General features: G+C 46.1%; 1 protein-coding gene across 12 annotated transcripts in view; it reads left to right on the top strand.

Annotated features, from left to right (window-relative positions):
• The window catches only part of map2 (microtubule-associated protein 2), a 66,210-nt gene that overhangs the window by 39,343 nt on the left and 9,590 nt on the right, over positions 1–17,277 (top strand). For 5 of the 12 annotated variants that reach the window (XM_030343562.1, XM_030343559.1, XM_030343556.1 and 2 more), the window contains 10 exons: positions 1,530–1,742; positions 6,116–6,451; positions 7,437–10,622; positions 10,802–11,026; positions 11,179–11,310; positions 12,410–12,468; positions 13,129–13,332; positions 13,655–13,805; positions 14,276–14,332; positions 15,159–15,475. In XM_030343562.1, the coding sequence (XP_030199422.1) occupies positions 1,530–1,742; positions 6,116–6,451; positions 7,437–10,622; positions 10,802–11,026; positions 11,179–11,310; positions 12,410–12,468; positions 13,129–13,332; positions 13,655–13,805; positions 14,276–14,332; positions 15,159–15,475 (4,880 nt within the window). Of the gene's footprint in view, positions 1–1,529; positions 1,743–6,115; positions 6,452–7,219; positions 7,331–7,436; positions 10,623–10,801; positions 11,027–11,178; positions 11,311–12,409; positions 12,469–13,128; positions 13,333–13,654; positions 13,806–14,275; positions 14,333–15,158; positions 15,476–17,277 lie in introns of all 12 variants that reach the window. The other 7 variants (XM_030343561.1, XM_030343565.1, XM_030343558.1 and 4 more) reach the window with 6 other exon arrangements.

Below are 17,277 nucleotides of genomic sequence, written 5' to 3'. Positions count from 1 at the left end.
CCTTCCTTCCTGACCTTGTGCTGGTCGCATGGTTTCCTTTGGAATGCACGAGTAATCAACATCGACACACACACACACACACACACACACACACACACACACACACACACACACACACACACACACACACACACACACACACACACACACACACACACACACACACACACGCGCACACACACACACACACACACACTCATTATCATTAAAGCACTGTATATCATTGGAGGACACACTATCACTCCTTATCTTCCTCTTCCGTTCGCTCCGTTCCCCTTACCCCTTACCTCTGTTCCAACGTTACGAGAACCCTGTGAAACCCTTTTTTTTTTTTTATGTATGTTTTATGTGTTGTATTGTTTTCTTTTTTTTCTTTTTGCACATCTAACTGTGTTGGTCTTGTTTGGTTTCATTTTATCCGTTGTCGTTTCTTGTCTTTCGTTTGGTCCTCCTTGTGGCTCATGAGGTGAGCACAGGTGTTGGAAAGAGGCAACAGGGCCAACCACGTTTTCTGTTGATGTCTAATCTGTGGCTAAGGGGTCCGCCTTAGTTGGAAAAACTGAAAATATATTGGACATATATTGTTTTCCAGGTTTCCTTCTTTTACATGGTTTCATTATGGTTTTTTCCTTCATTTCTTCACATATGGCTTCCCATATTTACGTATGTCCTGCCTCGGCTGCAATGGCTCACCCCCAGCTTCCATCCACCTCCTGTCAGTGTGTCTCCTTTGTCAGTGTCTTTTATACCTCACTCTCACCTTGTGTCTCTTTGATTTCCCTTCTCCTCTCTCTCCAACACGCTCACGTCCTACTCTCTCTTACTTTTGTTTCTTGGCCTCTCTCTCTCTCTCCTTCTTCCTCTTAATTCACCTTAATTCCCTTCTCCTCTCTCTCCAACACGCTCACGTCCTACTCTCTCTTACTTTTGTTTCTTGGCCTCTCTCTCTCTCTCCTACTTCCTCTTAATTCACCTTCTCTCTCTCTCTAGTCTCACTCACTATTGTCTCTTTCTGTCTCTCTCTGTCCCTCTCTCTCGCTCTTGTTCTCTCTCTCTCTCTCGCTCTCTCGTGCTCTCTCTCTCGTGCTCTCTCTCTGTCTCTCTCTGTCTCTCTCTCTCGCTCTCTCTCTCTTGCGCTCTCTCTCTTGCCCTCTCTCTCTTGCTCTCTCTCTATTGCCCTCTCTCTTTCTCTCTCCCTCTCTCTTTCTCTCTCCCTCTCTCTCTCTCTCTCTCTCTCTCTCTCTCTCTCTCTCTCTCTCTCTCTCTCTCTCTCTCTCTCTCTCTCTCTCTCTCTCTCTCTCCTTTCTCTCTGTCTCTCTCTCTTGCGCTCTCTCACTTTCTCTCTCTCTCTCTCTCTCTCTCTCTCTCTCTCTCTCTCTCACTCACTGTCCGTCTCTCTCTCTCTCTCTCTCTCTCACTGTCCGTCTCTCTCCGTCTCTCTCTCCTCCTCCGCCCTCCGAGTCGCGTGTGTTTTCCGGTCTTTCTTTTCCCCCTGCAGTTCTTCTTCCTTGTGTCTGTCTCGTTTGTAGATGTAGGGGATGAGGAGGAGGCGGGGCCTCTCAGGCGCTTCCAAAACTCCCGTGAGAGGTGCAAGTTCCTCGCCCCCTCCATCTCTGTGTCCGTGCCCGAGGACGAGCCCTACCACTCCGACGAGGAGTACTATGAGCACCCCTTGTTCAGCCCAGAGTGGACACGCTCCGGCGTGCGCCCCGTGCAGGCCGTGCCCTTTAGACAGATCGAAGGTGAACCCGCGGCATGGTTCCTCCTATACTACCTACGCCGCCCCCCTCCCCCCCTATCCTGTCCTGTCCTGTCCTGACTGTCCTTCCCCCCACCCCGACCCCCTCCCCTCCCTCTAAACGCCTATCCCTATCACTTATTCTCTCTCTCTCTCTCTCATTTCTCTCTCTCTTTCTCCTTTGACTGGTCTTCAGCCCCCCCTCCGCCCCTACCCCCACACCCTGAATCCCTTTCATTTTTATTCTGTGATTTGGGCCACATTCGCCCCCCCCCTCCACCCTTTCCCCCCTCCCTCCCTCCGTCCCTCCCTCCTCGTCTGTCTGTCTGTCTGTCCATCCGTTTTTTTTACGTATTTGCGTCCGTCCTTGTGTCCTCGTGTCTCGTCGTGTGTTGTCTTGTTTTCTCAGAAGGCGGGGTGGATTAATGTTTGGTTCACAGGGACATTATCATCATTTTGTTTCCATCTGATTTGTTTTCCTGAAACAAAGCCATTTGCAGCCTTTGTAGGTGACACTCATTCAAAACACATTTGTAAATCGATCAATCTGCACCGTCACTCTGAAAGTTGCAAAAACCAGCCGTTTTTGTGTGGCTGTTTACAAGGATCTACCTTTACATACGATCAGAGGGAACGGCAAAAAATCTGTTTCTGCCAATAAAGTTGTCGGTCGTGAGATCCAAATGGCTTTCATACATACCCCCGAGGTGATGACCTCCGTGCACATGTACGTCTGTGCACGTCATATCTCCTCATTGTGTTCACCCATGTATGATACTGGTTCCATTCCTTACAATACCCTACTGTCATTACTCTTCACCATATGTCTTTAATGATTCTTGTACCAAGAACACACATACAAATGAACACATGGGCATAATGGCACACACACACACACACTCACACACACACACCCACAAACCTACAGACACATGCCTGTGCACTCACACCTGTGGTGCAGGGATACATTTTAAGCCGACAGATGGTCCTGCCTGCTACTTTACTGCAGCATATTTTACATGGCCTTGTTGTCTGCAGACTTTTTCAGGCCTGTATGAAAAATACGATAAGATGATTTTTTTTATCACATTTTATCCACCCTATGGCTCTTCCTCTCTCTCGCCCTCAAATGCAATGCCATGCTCAGCTGAATCTTTGAGTTTTTCCTACCTACATTTTCTTGAGCTGTGCAAAATGCAAATGCTTCGAAATAATATGCATGCTTATTATTAAGTAAGGCCTCAATTTATTGCATGTAATATAAAGGATGTTAGAAGAAGAGTTATATGTTCTTTAGGAGCTGCTCATGGTTGCAATGTAATTTATATTATAACAAAACTAGACCTCATATCGGAGATCTTAAAATCTAAATGTTCAAAATAAATCAAAATAAAATTTAAAAATATATATTTCTATAAAATAAACTAACCTATAATCTGGGATAATAACATCATGGGGGAAATCCAATCCCGTGCCGAAACAAATGTGTAGGAGGGCTGGTCTGTTCACTGTGGGTTAAGCCGCTCAAACAAGGCTGGCACCAGCATCTCTCGATTCTAACGGAGCCATTGTTTACCAATGAGGAGAAATGCATCTCTCGCCTCGATGAAGCACAGCACTCAGCCGAGGCATTGTAGGTGACCTTCCAAAGCAACAGCAATCAAATTACAGGCTGACGTAACCATGGGCCATGGGTTAGGGACGATTGCCTGGAGCTTTTTGATAAAGAAAAACGCGGTTCCAGCATCATGAATAAGCATATTTATTCTCGCCCACTCAGTACTTTGAATCAAGGTCCATTGGAGACCAATTTGGACCGGACCAATGTGGACCTAGACCGGACCAATGTGTAGGACTTGGCAAGGCACCGATGCAAGGACATATGCTCGAGCATATTTCAAAACCGTGTTCAATGATTCGATTGGTTGACGTTTCTACATGAATAAAGTTTTAGCAACTGCACACACACGGCTGGCAGCTGAACCATTAGTTGCATGTATACATACTATGCGTGACATTTAAATGACTAAATATAAAAAAGTTGGCTTGTGTTTCGACAGCACAAGGCTTGTGTTGGTTCTAAACATTTTGACGTTTTGTCAATGTTTGCCATGGCTGTCGCTATTTGCTTCTGGTGTACCAATTTATGCTTTATTAATGCCTCAACACAGTGTCAATGTGCACTTAATTAAATTGTCTAATTCCATCATATTTAAGCATACCATAATGAATACATCAACGGATGTTTACAATCTTTACCAATGATGAGGCTGTATCCAAATATTGAGCCAGTGCACATAATTTGTCATAAAATATTTTAGCAAAATGTAACACAGCTATATTTAATCAGTTATAGACCAAACGTGAATCATTACATTAAAACCATTGTGTTTGTTAAAGGTCCCATGGCATGCTAGTTTATGGATGCTTTAATATAGGTATTAGTGGGCCCCTAACACAGTATTTGAAGACGTTCCTGATATTCAGCCGTGGTACAGAATTACAGCCACTACGAGCCAGTCGCACATTGAGCTTTCCCCAAGCGCGCCGTTTCGGTGTCTGTAGCTTTAATGCAAATGAGGAGGAGAGAGGCGGGTCAGCTTTTGGCCACGGTACCGTGCGCTCTGTTTACAGTTGATGTACCGCAATGGCGAGGCACACAGCTTTGGCCGTGTTCTGTAAATATTCTAGAACACTCCGGGTGCTCTGGCGGGAGTCCTGGAGCTATAAACCTAAATAATATGATATTATACATAGATATCTATATCATATAATACATATTATCATGGCCAAAAGCTGTGTGCGCCTCCAGACGATATTATGAATCTCCAACGACTGCGTCGGGTTCTCCGACGTCTCTGGTTCTTCCACTTCCACATCAATCTGAAGTAGACTGAACCACGACAAGGAGAAGAAAGGGATCATTGCCCGCTGACGAGGCACCGCCGCCTCGGATGCGGGCAGCGGGGCTCGCGGCGATGATGCCTCGCGGCGGCGGGCAGCGGGGCTCCAGCAGGAGACAATCGCGGGCAACAATCCCTTCTCCTCCTTGTTGCGGTTCATGTACTTCAGGAAGTCAAAACCAAAGTTCCTTTTCCCCCCAATTCATTCTCAACCATGGCTGAGATAACCCCCGCTACGAGTCTCGTTGTGGAAATACCAGAGACGTCAGAGATCCCGACGTGTTCTGCGCCATAGCACCAACAGCAAAAGGGTTGTCCAAATAACAAAGAAGTGTACAACCCTTGCATTACAGTCCTGGAGATCTATATCTAAATAATATCATATTATACCCAGATATCTATATCATATAATACATATCATCACGGCCAAAAGCTGTGTGTTCCTCCAGACGATATTATGAATCTCAAACGACTGCGTCGGGTTCTACAGCGTTTCTGGTTCTTCCATCTCCACTTCCACATTAATCTGAAGTAGACTGAACCACAACATGGAGGAGAAAGGTTCAGTCTCGGGAGCGGGCAGCGGGCCTCGCGATGGTGGTGCCTCGTGGTTCATGTACTTCAGGGAGTCAAAGCCAAAGTTCCTTTCCCCCCGATTCCTTCTCAGCAATGGCTGAGATAACCCCCACTACGACTCTCGTTGTGGAAATACCAGAGACGTCAGAGAACCCGACGTGTTATGCGCCATAAGACCAACAGCGGAATGGTTATCCAAAAAACAAAGAAGTGTACAACAGTCTTAGATTATTGCTTATTCATTGGCGGGCCAAATTCTCTGGACGGGCAAAGCAGAGAAGGGGAGGTAACATTTCCCCGTATGCCGACATGCGGGAAAAATTACAAATCGGCTCGTCTGATTTAATTTCTAGCGCCATTTCTAGCTACTGGGGGACCATAGTCAGGCTAGGGGTACTCATATTAATGTCAGAAAACCTCAAAGTATAATTTTCAACAGAAGATCAGCAATTTAATTCTGTATATATATGAATAGATAAATAAAAAAAACTTAAAGACAAAACTTAAAAAGACATTGCTTCCATTTCGGCAGGACTTTATGATGAGGAACGCTCAAGCATAATTGAACTGTTTTAGTCTAGTTTTGATAGTACTAGAGGCTAATTTATCAAAAAATAACTTAAAATACGTGTCACCTTGCTCTTCACTGATATTAAATATTCCATTTTAAGAGGTAGTAAAATGTTCCCATCATTTCAATATATCACGATCTACATACCAGCATACCAGGTCTAAGGATAGAAAGAGAACACATCCACACTGCATACATCTGTGGTGTACTTGTATCTGTTAAACAGCACTAGCTCCCAGGGCACCCATTGTCCACTGTGCTGCCATATAACCAAAGTCTGTGTTGCCCGTAGTTTTGATCTGTCAACCTCTTCGCCGTGTTTTTAAGAAGAAGAAACCATGGAGGCTCTTACAGCCGACTACGAGGAGGAAGTGGAGGAGGAAGAGGAGGAGGAGGAGAGTACAGAAGCAGCAGAATCTGAGGCAGCTATTGAGGAGCAGCAGTGGAGCGGGGATGAGCCTGAACTGGACAGCCCCCCAGCTGAAGCCTTAGGGCAGGCAGAGGCTGTAGGAGAGGTCCAGGCTCCGGCCCAGGATCAGGTCCCAGCAGTTATTGCTGTCTCAGACAGCTCTGTGGACAGAGAGATGGAGGAGGTGGAGCAGGAGGAGCAGGATGAGAAGGAGGAAGAGCAGGAAGCAGAGGGTGAGGAGAGCCCTAAGAAAGGTGTGTCCTGTGCTCTGATCCATACCTGCATGTATCTGTACTGTTGGCAGGAACTGCGCACACTCACTTAGGCCCAATACAACATTGGGTACAAGCATTAGAATAGAGGTTGAATGGCAAGCAATGTTTCCATCGCTCTGCTAAGGCTGCAAGGCAACAAAGGCTTGTTGGTGAGAGGAGCCGTATTTCTCTTCACCCTGTGCTTTTCTTTTCTTTCAAATGTATTATTCACGGTTGCGGTTTCAGTTTCTAGCTGCATTTCTTGGGGCCAAAGTTCTGTGGTGATGTCAAGCGGTGCTGCATCATAATGCTTTTCTCGCAGCGATTTGGTCTGTGTTTCATCATGTTTACACATTGCATACTGCTGGTATGTCAGTGATTGATTTTAGACCGATGATGTATGTCCACATTATATTATTGGTCCAAGTTTCCCCTTTTCTAGCTGGACGTCGCCTTGGCTGTTTCATATCAAATGTTGTGTTGCTTCAATACAAAATGCCTTTTGAAATGTATAATATCCATGTCATATGAGTAAGTAGATGGCATCTTTCTGTCATTCAACACAGAATTATTTTGTAGTTTGACTGTTATGACTTGGTGTATCAATGTCATTGAAGCACCAAATCTATTCTATATTTACTGTTACTTTTTACTGAAGTAATGCATTTGAAATAATTCAATAATTTCATGCCTTAGTGTGAGAGAATGACAGAAATGCTATTTTGCTGAGTACCCACTATCTATCACTGCTCGGTTTCCATAAATCAGCGTCACAGTCGATCCATCCCGGTTCCTTCACATTCCATGCCATTGTCTCATCCATCTGGTGGAGTCCATGATCTCGCCGTTCTCCCTCAGCGATGGCTGTATCTGTGTTCTGTAAGTTTCTAAGGAGAGCTTCGCTTTCATTATGTTCTGCATGGCTGTGTCAATTTGTGAATCTGTAAGAAAAAAAAAAGATCCTACTGAAAAGTTGTACTTTCAGCGTTGAAGATGGAATCGGAAAAGCAAGACAGTGAGCAGAGCGAGTCCATGAGCCCATGCAGCATCGGCTCTGACAAGCGTGCCGAAGACAGCGCCGAGCCCCAGATGCAGGAGTTCTTTGCTGGGGAAAGGATGGTTCCGGAGAGTCCCACCATGGACATGCCCTGCTTTGTTCCTGCAAGTACGCCAAATCAAGCCAAAGAACCGACACGATCAATGACCCTGCAGCCTACGTATGGAGAACCCATAACCGTATCTGAGAAGCAGCCTTCGGTGGAGTTGGTTGAATTCACCACCATCATCGAACCTTCTGAATTCTCTCCTTTGGAGGTCAAAGCCCATGGAGGAGATGCCGCGATGGAGACGCGTGACAAATCTGGGATGTCAACGTATTTTGAAACCTCTACTGTGGATGTTGACGAAGCTCCACGTAATAGAGCAGAAGGTTACTATGAACTGAGCACAGTTGGAGAGGAGAACACTGAAACCGATTCTTTGACCCAAGAAATCAGCTACAGCACCCTTGCTCAGATCCAGGAATTGCCAGGAACCAATAAAGGCTCAACAGAAGACACCAGGAGTTTCTTGGCTCCTGACAGGAATAATGATTGCAAGTTGTCCCCTGGCAAATTAGCTTTAGATCAGAGGAGTTACTCCCTTAATATTACTATTGGCGCAATGGATTCCAGTGGGCAAGGCAAACCTAGAAACCTCTCTCCTCTAGCTACGGATATAATGTCCTATACCAGTGGAAGTCTAGATGATACAGCAGACTACCTCCCAGTGACTACCCCCTCTGTAGAGAAACCGTCACCCTTTCCTCCCTTGATCCTGGAGACTGCCGCCTCAGTCACTTCAGATTGTTCCTCTCCTCCACAGAGTTCTGGGCAAGCTACAATATCCAGCCCTCAGCCAGAGTCTCCTGGATCCCCTGAGGACTCCAAGTATTCCTATAAAAATGGTACAGTTATGGCACCAGACCTGCCTGAAATGCTAGACCTTGGGACACGCTCTAGGCTGGCGTCGGATAATACTGACCCAGAAATCATGCCAAAAAAATCGGAGGCCCCCGCTGAAGTGTTCACTGGTGACCCGATGGCTAGTTTTGTCGCAGGACAATTAAGCCACTCAGTCAGCAAATCCGACAGCCAGATAGAAGAGATGGGCTATTGTGTGTTTAGTGAATATTCCGGGCCCATGCCATCCCCTGCTGATGTCCTAAGCCCTATAGGTTCATCCGCTCAAGTCTTTACCCCCTCGGTCCTTGAGGCAAAAATGGCTGAGCAGGCTAGAAAACAAGCAGTTAGAGACACATCAATGGACGACAAGAACCAGTCCATAGAGGTTGTGGATGGTGACATAAAACTAGACCAAAATCAGACCGGCAAAAAGGATGCAGATGAAGAAAAGGTTGAGGCAGATAAAGTGAATCTGGATATTTCTGAAACTAAACCTGAGACCATAAAACCAAGCCCACCCACCGAGGCATTCGTAACACCAACTGTGACGGTCACTCTGGAAGAAGGCGGGAGATGTGGGAGCGAGGCCGAACAGCAGCACAGCGGCGACGGTTCCGTGTCGGACACCGAGATTGCTGACTATGAGAGGCAGATACGGAAGTTGGAGATGGAGGACCGTCCTCTCAGCATGGAGGAAGAGCGAGAGCTCCAGGAACTGAGAGAAAAGGTCAAGCTGGTTCACCAGGAGGCCTACGAAGAGGTGGACGCTGAAGAGATGTACCAGTTGACCGGAGTGGCCAAAGACCACATCGCCAAGCCTGCCAAAACCTCCCCAGCCTCGTCTGTTGACAGCGTTATTGATGATGACAAGTTGCTCTCTCCGGTGCTCTCCCCAGCCAAGCGACAAGTAGAAGCCTATGGTTCTCCCAAAAGAGTGATCTCACCAGTGTTGGGTACAAGCAAGGACGAGGCAGATAGAAATCTAAGGGAACAGAAGGAAGCAGAAAAGAAAGCGAAGGATGAGGTTGAGAGGAAAATGAATGAAGAGAAACAGAAGAAAGAAGAAGAGCAGAGAGAGAGGGTGGTAATGGAAGAGAAATCTAAACTTGAGGCAGAGAGGAAGTTGAAGGAGGAGCAAGAAATAAAAGAGAGGGAGATTAGAAAGAAAGAAGAGGATGAAAAGATTGAGAAAGAAATGAAAGCCCAAAGGGAGAAAGGGGACAGAGAACAGGAAGAGAAAGAGAAGATAGCAAAGGAGTTTGAGAAGGAAAAGCAAGAGAGAGAGCAAAGAGAGAAAATAGAAAAGGAAGAGAATGATAAGAAGGAAAAGGAAGAGAGAGAAAAGAAGGAGCGGGAAGAGAAAGAAAAGGAGAAGGCAGAGAAAGAAAAGAAGGAGAAGGAAGAGATAGAAAAGGAGAAGGCAGAGAAAGTAAAGAAGGAGAAGGAAGAGATAGAAAGGAAGGAAAAGGAAGAGATAGAAAAGAAAGAGAAGGAAGAGAAAGAAAAGAAGGAGAAGGAAGAGATAGAAAAGGAGAAGGCAGAGAAATTAAAGAAGGAGAAGGAAGAGGGAGAAAGGAAGGAGAAGGAAGAGATAGAAAAGAAGGAAGTTGAGGAGAGAGCAAAGAGGGAAAAGGAAGAGAAAGAAAATAACCAGAACATTCCTGAGCCTAAACCTGCGACAAGTGTTGGGGCGGCTTTGGGGGCCACCGAAACTGTTGTTGGAGTGAAGCTAGGTGAAAAAGATGCAAATCTCACTGCGAAGGATTCTTTGGAAGCGCAGGAGGATGAGGATGATATCGAGGTGTTGGACGGGACCGGGGAAAAAGCTGGGACTTCCACGCAGGCTTGCAAGGAGATCCCAGAGCCCCGTGCGGCAATCGAGTCGGTGGTAACCGTGGAGGATGACTTCATCACTGTCGTCCAGACCATCGATGAAGAAGGAGAGGAGCCGGGACACAGCGTTCGCTTCTCCGCTCCTCCGGAGACTGCGGTCCACCATGTCCCTGGTGCCGAAGAGGAAGAGGAGTGTGTGGAGGAGGCTGAAGAGGCTGAGATGGAGGCTGGCAGTCTAGAGGAGATATTGGATGTCCCTGAGGCCCAAGAGATACCCTCCTCTCCAGATAAGGAGGCCAAGACCACGGAGACAGAGGGACGGACAGAGAGCTACGACAGAGATGAAACCACCATCGACGACTCCATCCTGGACAGCTCCTGGATCGACACCCAAGGTTAGCCTTTTGGTCACTTCTGCTGTGTTATTGGTTTGGCTTTATATATCTTATCACAGCTTATTTGTTTGTCCCTTTCTACCTTCCCTCATTCTTATCATCCTTGCTTCACTGTTTTACTGCCTTTTATCAGAAATTGCATATATTTATCGATATATCTCTGACATTTTGGACTGCAGACGATGATAGGAGCATGGCCACAGAGATGGAACAGCTGCCATTGGCGCATGATGCTGCAAAGACGTCTGACCTGAAGCAGGAGAAGCAGCAAACCAAGCAAGAGAAGGCAGTGAAGACAATGGCTAAAGAGAGCAGGGCCAAGGGCCGCGTGTCCACACCAGAACGCAAGCCTGTGCGTAAGGAACCAGTCTGCATCCCCAGGGAGGAGGCTAAAAAGAAAAAAGGTTGGTCTCCTTTTAGGGACTCTTGAGTCAAATAAATTCACATTAATTGTTTATTTCTTCAGGATGACAAGTACACTTATAGATGAGATATTATGGGACAAGTCCGGTCTTTCCAATGGTGTGAATGGCGTCCTCTGCCTCTTATGACATAGCGGTGATCAAGAAGACAGAGCTGACCAAGAAGGCAGAGACCCGGTCCCCTGCCAGGAGGAGCACCATGAAGCCCTCCGCGCGCCAGACGCGGCCCATCCAGCACCACTCCTGTCCCAGGAGGAGGGTTACAGGTGGGACTGTGGCACGTCAAACTACCAGCCACCACTTCATCCCATACTTCACCCCCAACATCCTTTTATTATTGTGATTTTTGTATCATTATTGTTTTTGTTTTTGTCATTTTTCGTTTCGTGTTGTAACACTTTTTGTTTCATTTTGCATTTCCTGCCAAATAAAAAAGATATTTCCATTCTTTCATCATTTGACTTTATTACATTTTTTGGATATTTTCTTCGATCATGTCAATGAAGTAATACCCAGTGCTCTATCGATCATATCAGATCTAGAAAAATCAATGTTAAATGTCCATACACATTAAAATCACCCTGAAATAATGGTCCAAGTTAATGATTTCATCGATACTGAAGCATCAGCTGACCACCTGAGTGAAGATGAGTCAGTAATGGCACTGAAAAGTGCCAGTTATTGAATCCTTGATAATAACCCTATCTTGATACTCCAAGTCCATTTTAAAGAGCTTGCCATGCTTGGTTAAGGTGTGGGTATACAATTATCTATTATGTCAGACCTGCAGCACACACATTCTGGTTAATCACATCAGTTGCCAGGCAACCGGTGTATGCAGTTGTATTCTTTGGCCTGATGAGTCTGATGTTCCTCAGTCAAAGAAACAGTTAGCCTGTTATTTCCAATGGATCCTCTGCTGTGACACATGAAAAGCTCAGACTTATAACAACATATTCGTCAATAACAACATATTCTATGTTATATAACACATACCTCCCCCCCCCCCCGGGGGGAGGTGTGTGTTATATAATATAGAATATGTTGTTATTGACGATGACGTGCTTTGTTTGGTAAACCCTCTCCTGCCGGTGCTCATTTTATAGCCAATGTCGTGCAACCACATTGCCGTGGACAAAATACGCCTAATATCAACTAGATACAAAACGATTCCAGATATGGATATTTGAAGTAGGCATGCATGTAAAAGTGTATGTATGGGTATATGTGCAGTGGTCTACGTGTGAACAGATGTGTACGAAATGACCATCTCACTATCATGCTGTGATGCAGGCCTTACCAACGTCTATCTCCCTGTTGTCCTGTATTCTCTTTCACTTTCTGTCTCTTCTTGCCGTCGCTCAGCCACTTCCACAGACGGCCGCCACCCCTTCAGCGTTGCAAGGCAGTCCCTGGACCGAGTGGTGAGTAGTCCCACCGCAACATGCCCATTGGTGGAGAAAACAAAGTGTCCGGCCTGACGTACAAAAAGCTTCACAACGACAGCTTTTCGGACGTCTCAAATGGACAATAGAAAGACGGATGAAAAGAAAATAATGTACTGGTTTTCATCGGGAAGCATTGATGGATTGTGTTTGTTTATGTAATATGGGTGTTAATCCAACTTCAGGCATTTCTCCACCACTTGTACTCTTTCCACATGATGAAGGCTTTTTCCCCTCTAAAATTACCATACCATACACTGGAATTTTTAACTGAAAATGTATAAGCTCTACCTGTCAGAATGATCCAACCCCACAAGCATTGATTAACTGAGTTGCTGCTCTGAAATTGGAGCTGTTCGCTCCATTTCTGTTATCAATTCAGTCCTGAAGATCCCCTGTCCAACACAATTCCCTCCCCCTCCCACCATCTTCCTACAACCACATACATTTTTACATCTTGGGAATGACGGTTCTATCCACATCCATTGTTGTTTCTCTTTCTATTTTAATTGCTGTGTCCATCTTTCTGTTATTTCTGTCTTTTGGGTGAAATGGGTCTTACACACATGGAATGGAATGACCACCATACTGGTCATCATATTCATCATCATCCTCATCGTCTTCATGTTCATCATCCAGCCACATCAGTGCCATACTAAACGCTTGCAACCTACAAAGATCCCTGCACTGAAATCACGGGTGGTTAAAAGCCTTCCCCACCTGCCAGCTCGGCCAAGCTCCGCCTCCTCCTGCAAATCACAGTTGGCACAGAACTTAGATAGGCTCCGCCCATCGTCAGCTGAGCCTCTGTTCCCTTTGTCGCATAGAGCCTTAGGCAAGAAGGTAAGCCTTATCAGGGAAGTAGCGGAATGTAGCCCGAAATAAAACTTGGTGATTATTTAGTTATTTTTAAGGAGGATTTCAAATTGTTAAAACTAATATTTTAGTAATTAATACTTAAAATTGTTGAATCATTACCTCAGGTTCTACCTATTTTTTCATCATACTGTTCACGTCAGTGTACAGCTTTAACAGTATTTGTTTGTCTTTGTGCGTGTGTGTGTGTGTGTGTGTGTGTGTGTGTGTGTGTGTGTGTGTGTGTGTGTGTGTGTGTGTGTGTGTGTGTGTGTGTGTGTGTGTGTGTGTTTGCGTGTTTCTGTGACAGGACGGAAGGTCATGCAGCCCAGAGCAGCGCGCCTCCGTGCCACGGCCAGCCTCCATCTTGACCCGCCACGGTCGCCACGGCGGCCACGACCAAGAGGAGAGCTCCACCTCCATCACCAGCTCGGGATCCACTGCTCCACGCAGACCCACCTGTGAGCCAGCTGCTCCCCCTCACTTATCCTCCTCCACCTTTGCTTCAGACTAGTGTTAAACGTCATTGGGAAATAGCATTACAATATCAGATTTTTGGCTGTCTGTCAGCCTTTTTTTGCTCCTGTCTGTCTGTCTCTCACTTTCTCTCTCACTCTATCTCCATCTCACTCTCACTCTCTCTCTGGCCTCCTCTTTGCCGCCTCACACTGGCCCTGTTTTGCTGATATAAGTTGTTTCACAACATATACTGGTTTACATGTGGATACTGTCAACTAAAGATTAACTCCCAAAAAGTACTAACTTTACTCTTGTCTGACTCTCCACTCCTCCCCCCTCCCTCTTTGCTACTCCCCCCTCCTCCTCCCCCCTCACCCTCCTCACTCCCCCCTCACCCTCCCCACTCCCCCGCCTCGTACATGAGGCCTCTCTCACCAAATGTATTGAATCCCCTCTTGTTTTCCTCTTGTAGCGTTCCGCACCGAGATGAAGGCCGAACACAGGCTTGGACGCGCCTCTAGCATGTCGGGTAGAGTCTCCATAGCTCATTATTGCTTAACCTTCCATACACCTTGACTATTTGGTTTTCTTTACTTATTATCTAGATCTTATAGATGCTTGCATTTTTTTATTTAAATGCACCCTGAGATCATAACATGAAATGACTAAGAGCAATATGCAATATATGTCGAAATTGAGGTCAGGGAAAGAACGTTGCAAATCAATTTTTAAAAAATTAGATGATGGTTAAACTTCTCAGACACTTAGTAGTATAATGCAACAGTTAGGGTAAGGGTTAGGATTTTGTATATTTGTATACAAAATCGCTTATTATAATGCTCACACCCCCCCTCAACATTTTTGGTGTTTTATTCTCATAGTGTTTAAATTCTAGTGTTTGACTCCCACTTAAATGGCACGGGGGGACCCCAACATACAACCGGTTAAGTGGGGGAAAGTACTTCACCATTTCATTTTAACATGATGGCATCATTTTGTTAAACAACAGCAAGAGTCAGTAATGCAACGTGCACGCACAGCCCCCAAAAAAACGCAATGTCATATCATGTCAAGCCATTTCACTCTGGCCCTAGTTTCTACGAAGAGAGGGAATGTTGATTCAATCTCAGTCCAATTTACTCAAGCCATTACAATAACAAGCTATAATTCCAAGTAAAAAAAATTTCACATACAGAAATACATACTATAAAAAAAATTATAATCTATTTTCTAGAGGCCCGTCCCTGAGCGACCCTTGGCGGGACGCCAACCAGCAAGTTGCTGTTTTAAAATCCACCGTGGACCCAAAGCCTTTTAGCTAAGCGACTCACTCCTGCACGCCGTTCTCCCATCAGGCCTAGCGCTGGTGCGTTCCCGCTCAGCCCGCAGCGGCCACTCCACCCCCCGCACCGGGGGCTCCACGGCCGTCACCCCCGGCACCCCACCCAGCTACTCCAGCTCGTCACACAACCCGGCCACGCCCCGCTCCCTCAGCCTCATCTCCCAGGAGCGCCGGGCGGTGACGGTGGCTGTGGTGCGCACGCCGCCCAAGTCCCCCGCCACCACCCCCAAGCAGCTGCGCATCCTCAACCAGCCGCTGCCCGACTTCAAGAACGTCAAGTCCAAGATCGGCTCTACAGAGAACATCAAGTACCAACCCAAAGGAGGGCAGGTATGCACCCAACCGTCAACCCCCCACCCCCCCCACCTCCAATAGAAATGTGATGAAACACTTCCTGTTCTGTTCTTCCTTCTTTCTCACACATGCTTATCTGTCTGTTCTCACGTTCTCCCAAAGTTCCCAGCTTCGGTTGTTGCCTGTGGTTTTAACTTCCTACTTGCCTGTTCGTCTGTCCTCTCCGTCGTAGCTTATTCCACCGTCATAGTACTGAGCACCTCCTCCTCCTCCTCCTCACTCATCCACTTGTCCTCACTCTGTTGTTGAGTATTCATCTGACCTAATGCTTAATTATGGTTCCATGTTGACGCAACGCAATGACCAGACATTGCTTCGAGCGTCGGGTTTTAGTGAGCCGACCAATCACAGCCCTTGCTGCTGCGTCTCCTCGACGCAAGGTTACAATTTTTGGGGGGGGGCACATCAGGCCCTTTCGGTGGACGCAAGGTGGGTCCGCAAGGACGTAATGGGTCTGTAAACCCCCTTGTGTTGCGTCGACGTCCAACCATAACTAAGCCTTAAGCGAGTAGCTGGTTGCACTTCAGGACCAGTACAAAGAAGAGGTGTTTCTGGTAATTCATCATTGGGACCTTTCTACTTGCAGGGCTAGGTGGTGTAGTAGCAATCAGTAAATAGGTGTGGTTCTTCACAGTAATTATTCTACGTTATACGTTTTTATTTAATACATGAGTTTTTTTTACATACATTTATTTATTTTCACATATATGGTTGAAATATCAAGATTTGGAGACATTGAGAATCTGATGATAGAGCCAAATATTACATCCATACACGGTATAGGTTTTACCGAGAGCATCTGGAAGCCTTTGCCTTTGCCTCTGCGTCTGCTTCATGTGGAGTTGAGGTATCACGTTGTGTCGATTCTGATTGGACACGGCTGTAGTATGTCACTATGAGTGTGTAACTTACCAATAGTAAGAGTACGTCTGCTATGACTCATTTCCCAGAACAGGCATTTTTGTGTTGTGTTTGTGTGGATGTGTTCTTGGCAGACCAAACAAGTCATGACAGCATTCTCTTTTGAACAAAGGAGGTGAAGTGCGACGTTTGCAGGCCCCCGCCCCTCCTCCCCTCCTTGCCATGTGAGACCATCCTTGTCTTGCGAGTTCACATTGTGCTTCTCTCTGAAGATTCTGTCGGGCCTCGAGCTCCTCCATGAAAGCCTCTTCCAAGGGTAAAAAATAATGCTAGAACCAATCAGCATTATATGGGTATGGAGTTTCAGTTCATGACGAAAAAGGAGCCCCGCAGTGCGAAGAATTACAAAACAATGGTGATCTCGAGGAAAGTGTAGAAATCGACGGAGCCATCCCAAAAAGACGGGATAACAATGTAAAAAAGATCACTAAAATAAAGAAGCAATTATTTTACAGGCTTTTATCACAGGAGGAGAAGGAGGAGAAGATGATTTTGCTTTACTTCCAACCGGCATCGGCAAGAGTAAAGAGATCAAATGCGTCACTTGGTTATTAAATCTGATTGGCTGGCCATTTTTGAACAACGCAAGGTCGTGCCCATATTAGGAAATCAGTTGCTACCAACGCCACAATGCTAATCATTGCGAAATGCAAACTTCGAAATCTGGATGGTCTCACGAGGCTATCCCCCAATCCCCCGACACCCAACGGCCCCTTCCCCCTTGGGTTCCTCACCATTTCCCCAAGTCTCTTTAGTGTTCAGCCAATGACAAATGCCCCAGGCAATGTTACAATTTTAACATTTAATCTGTTCCCTTAAGGCTTTGGCTCTGTGTTGTTTTGATAGAAAGACTCCAG

Source organism: Gadus morhua, chromosome 20 (assembly GCF_902167405.1).
Source record: "Gadus morhua chromosome 20, gadMor3.0, whole genome shotgun sequence".
NCBI lineage: Eukaryota > Metazoa > Chordata > Actinopteri > Gadiformes > Gadidae > Gadus > Gadus morhua.
Note: the sequence above shows the minus strand (reverse complement) of the source record. Positions and strands in the feature narration are given on the sequence as shown.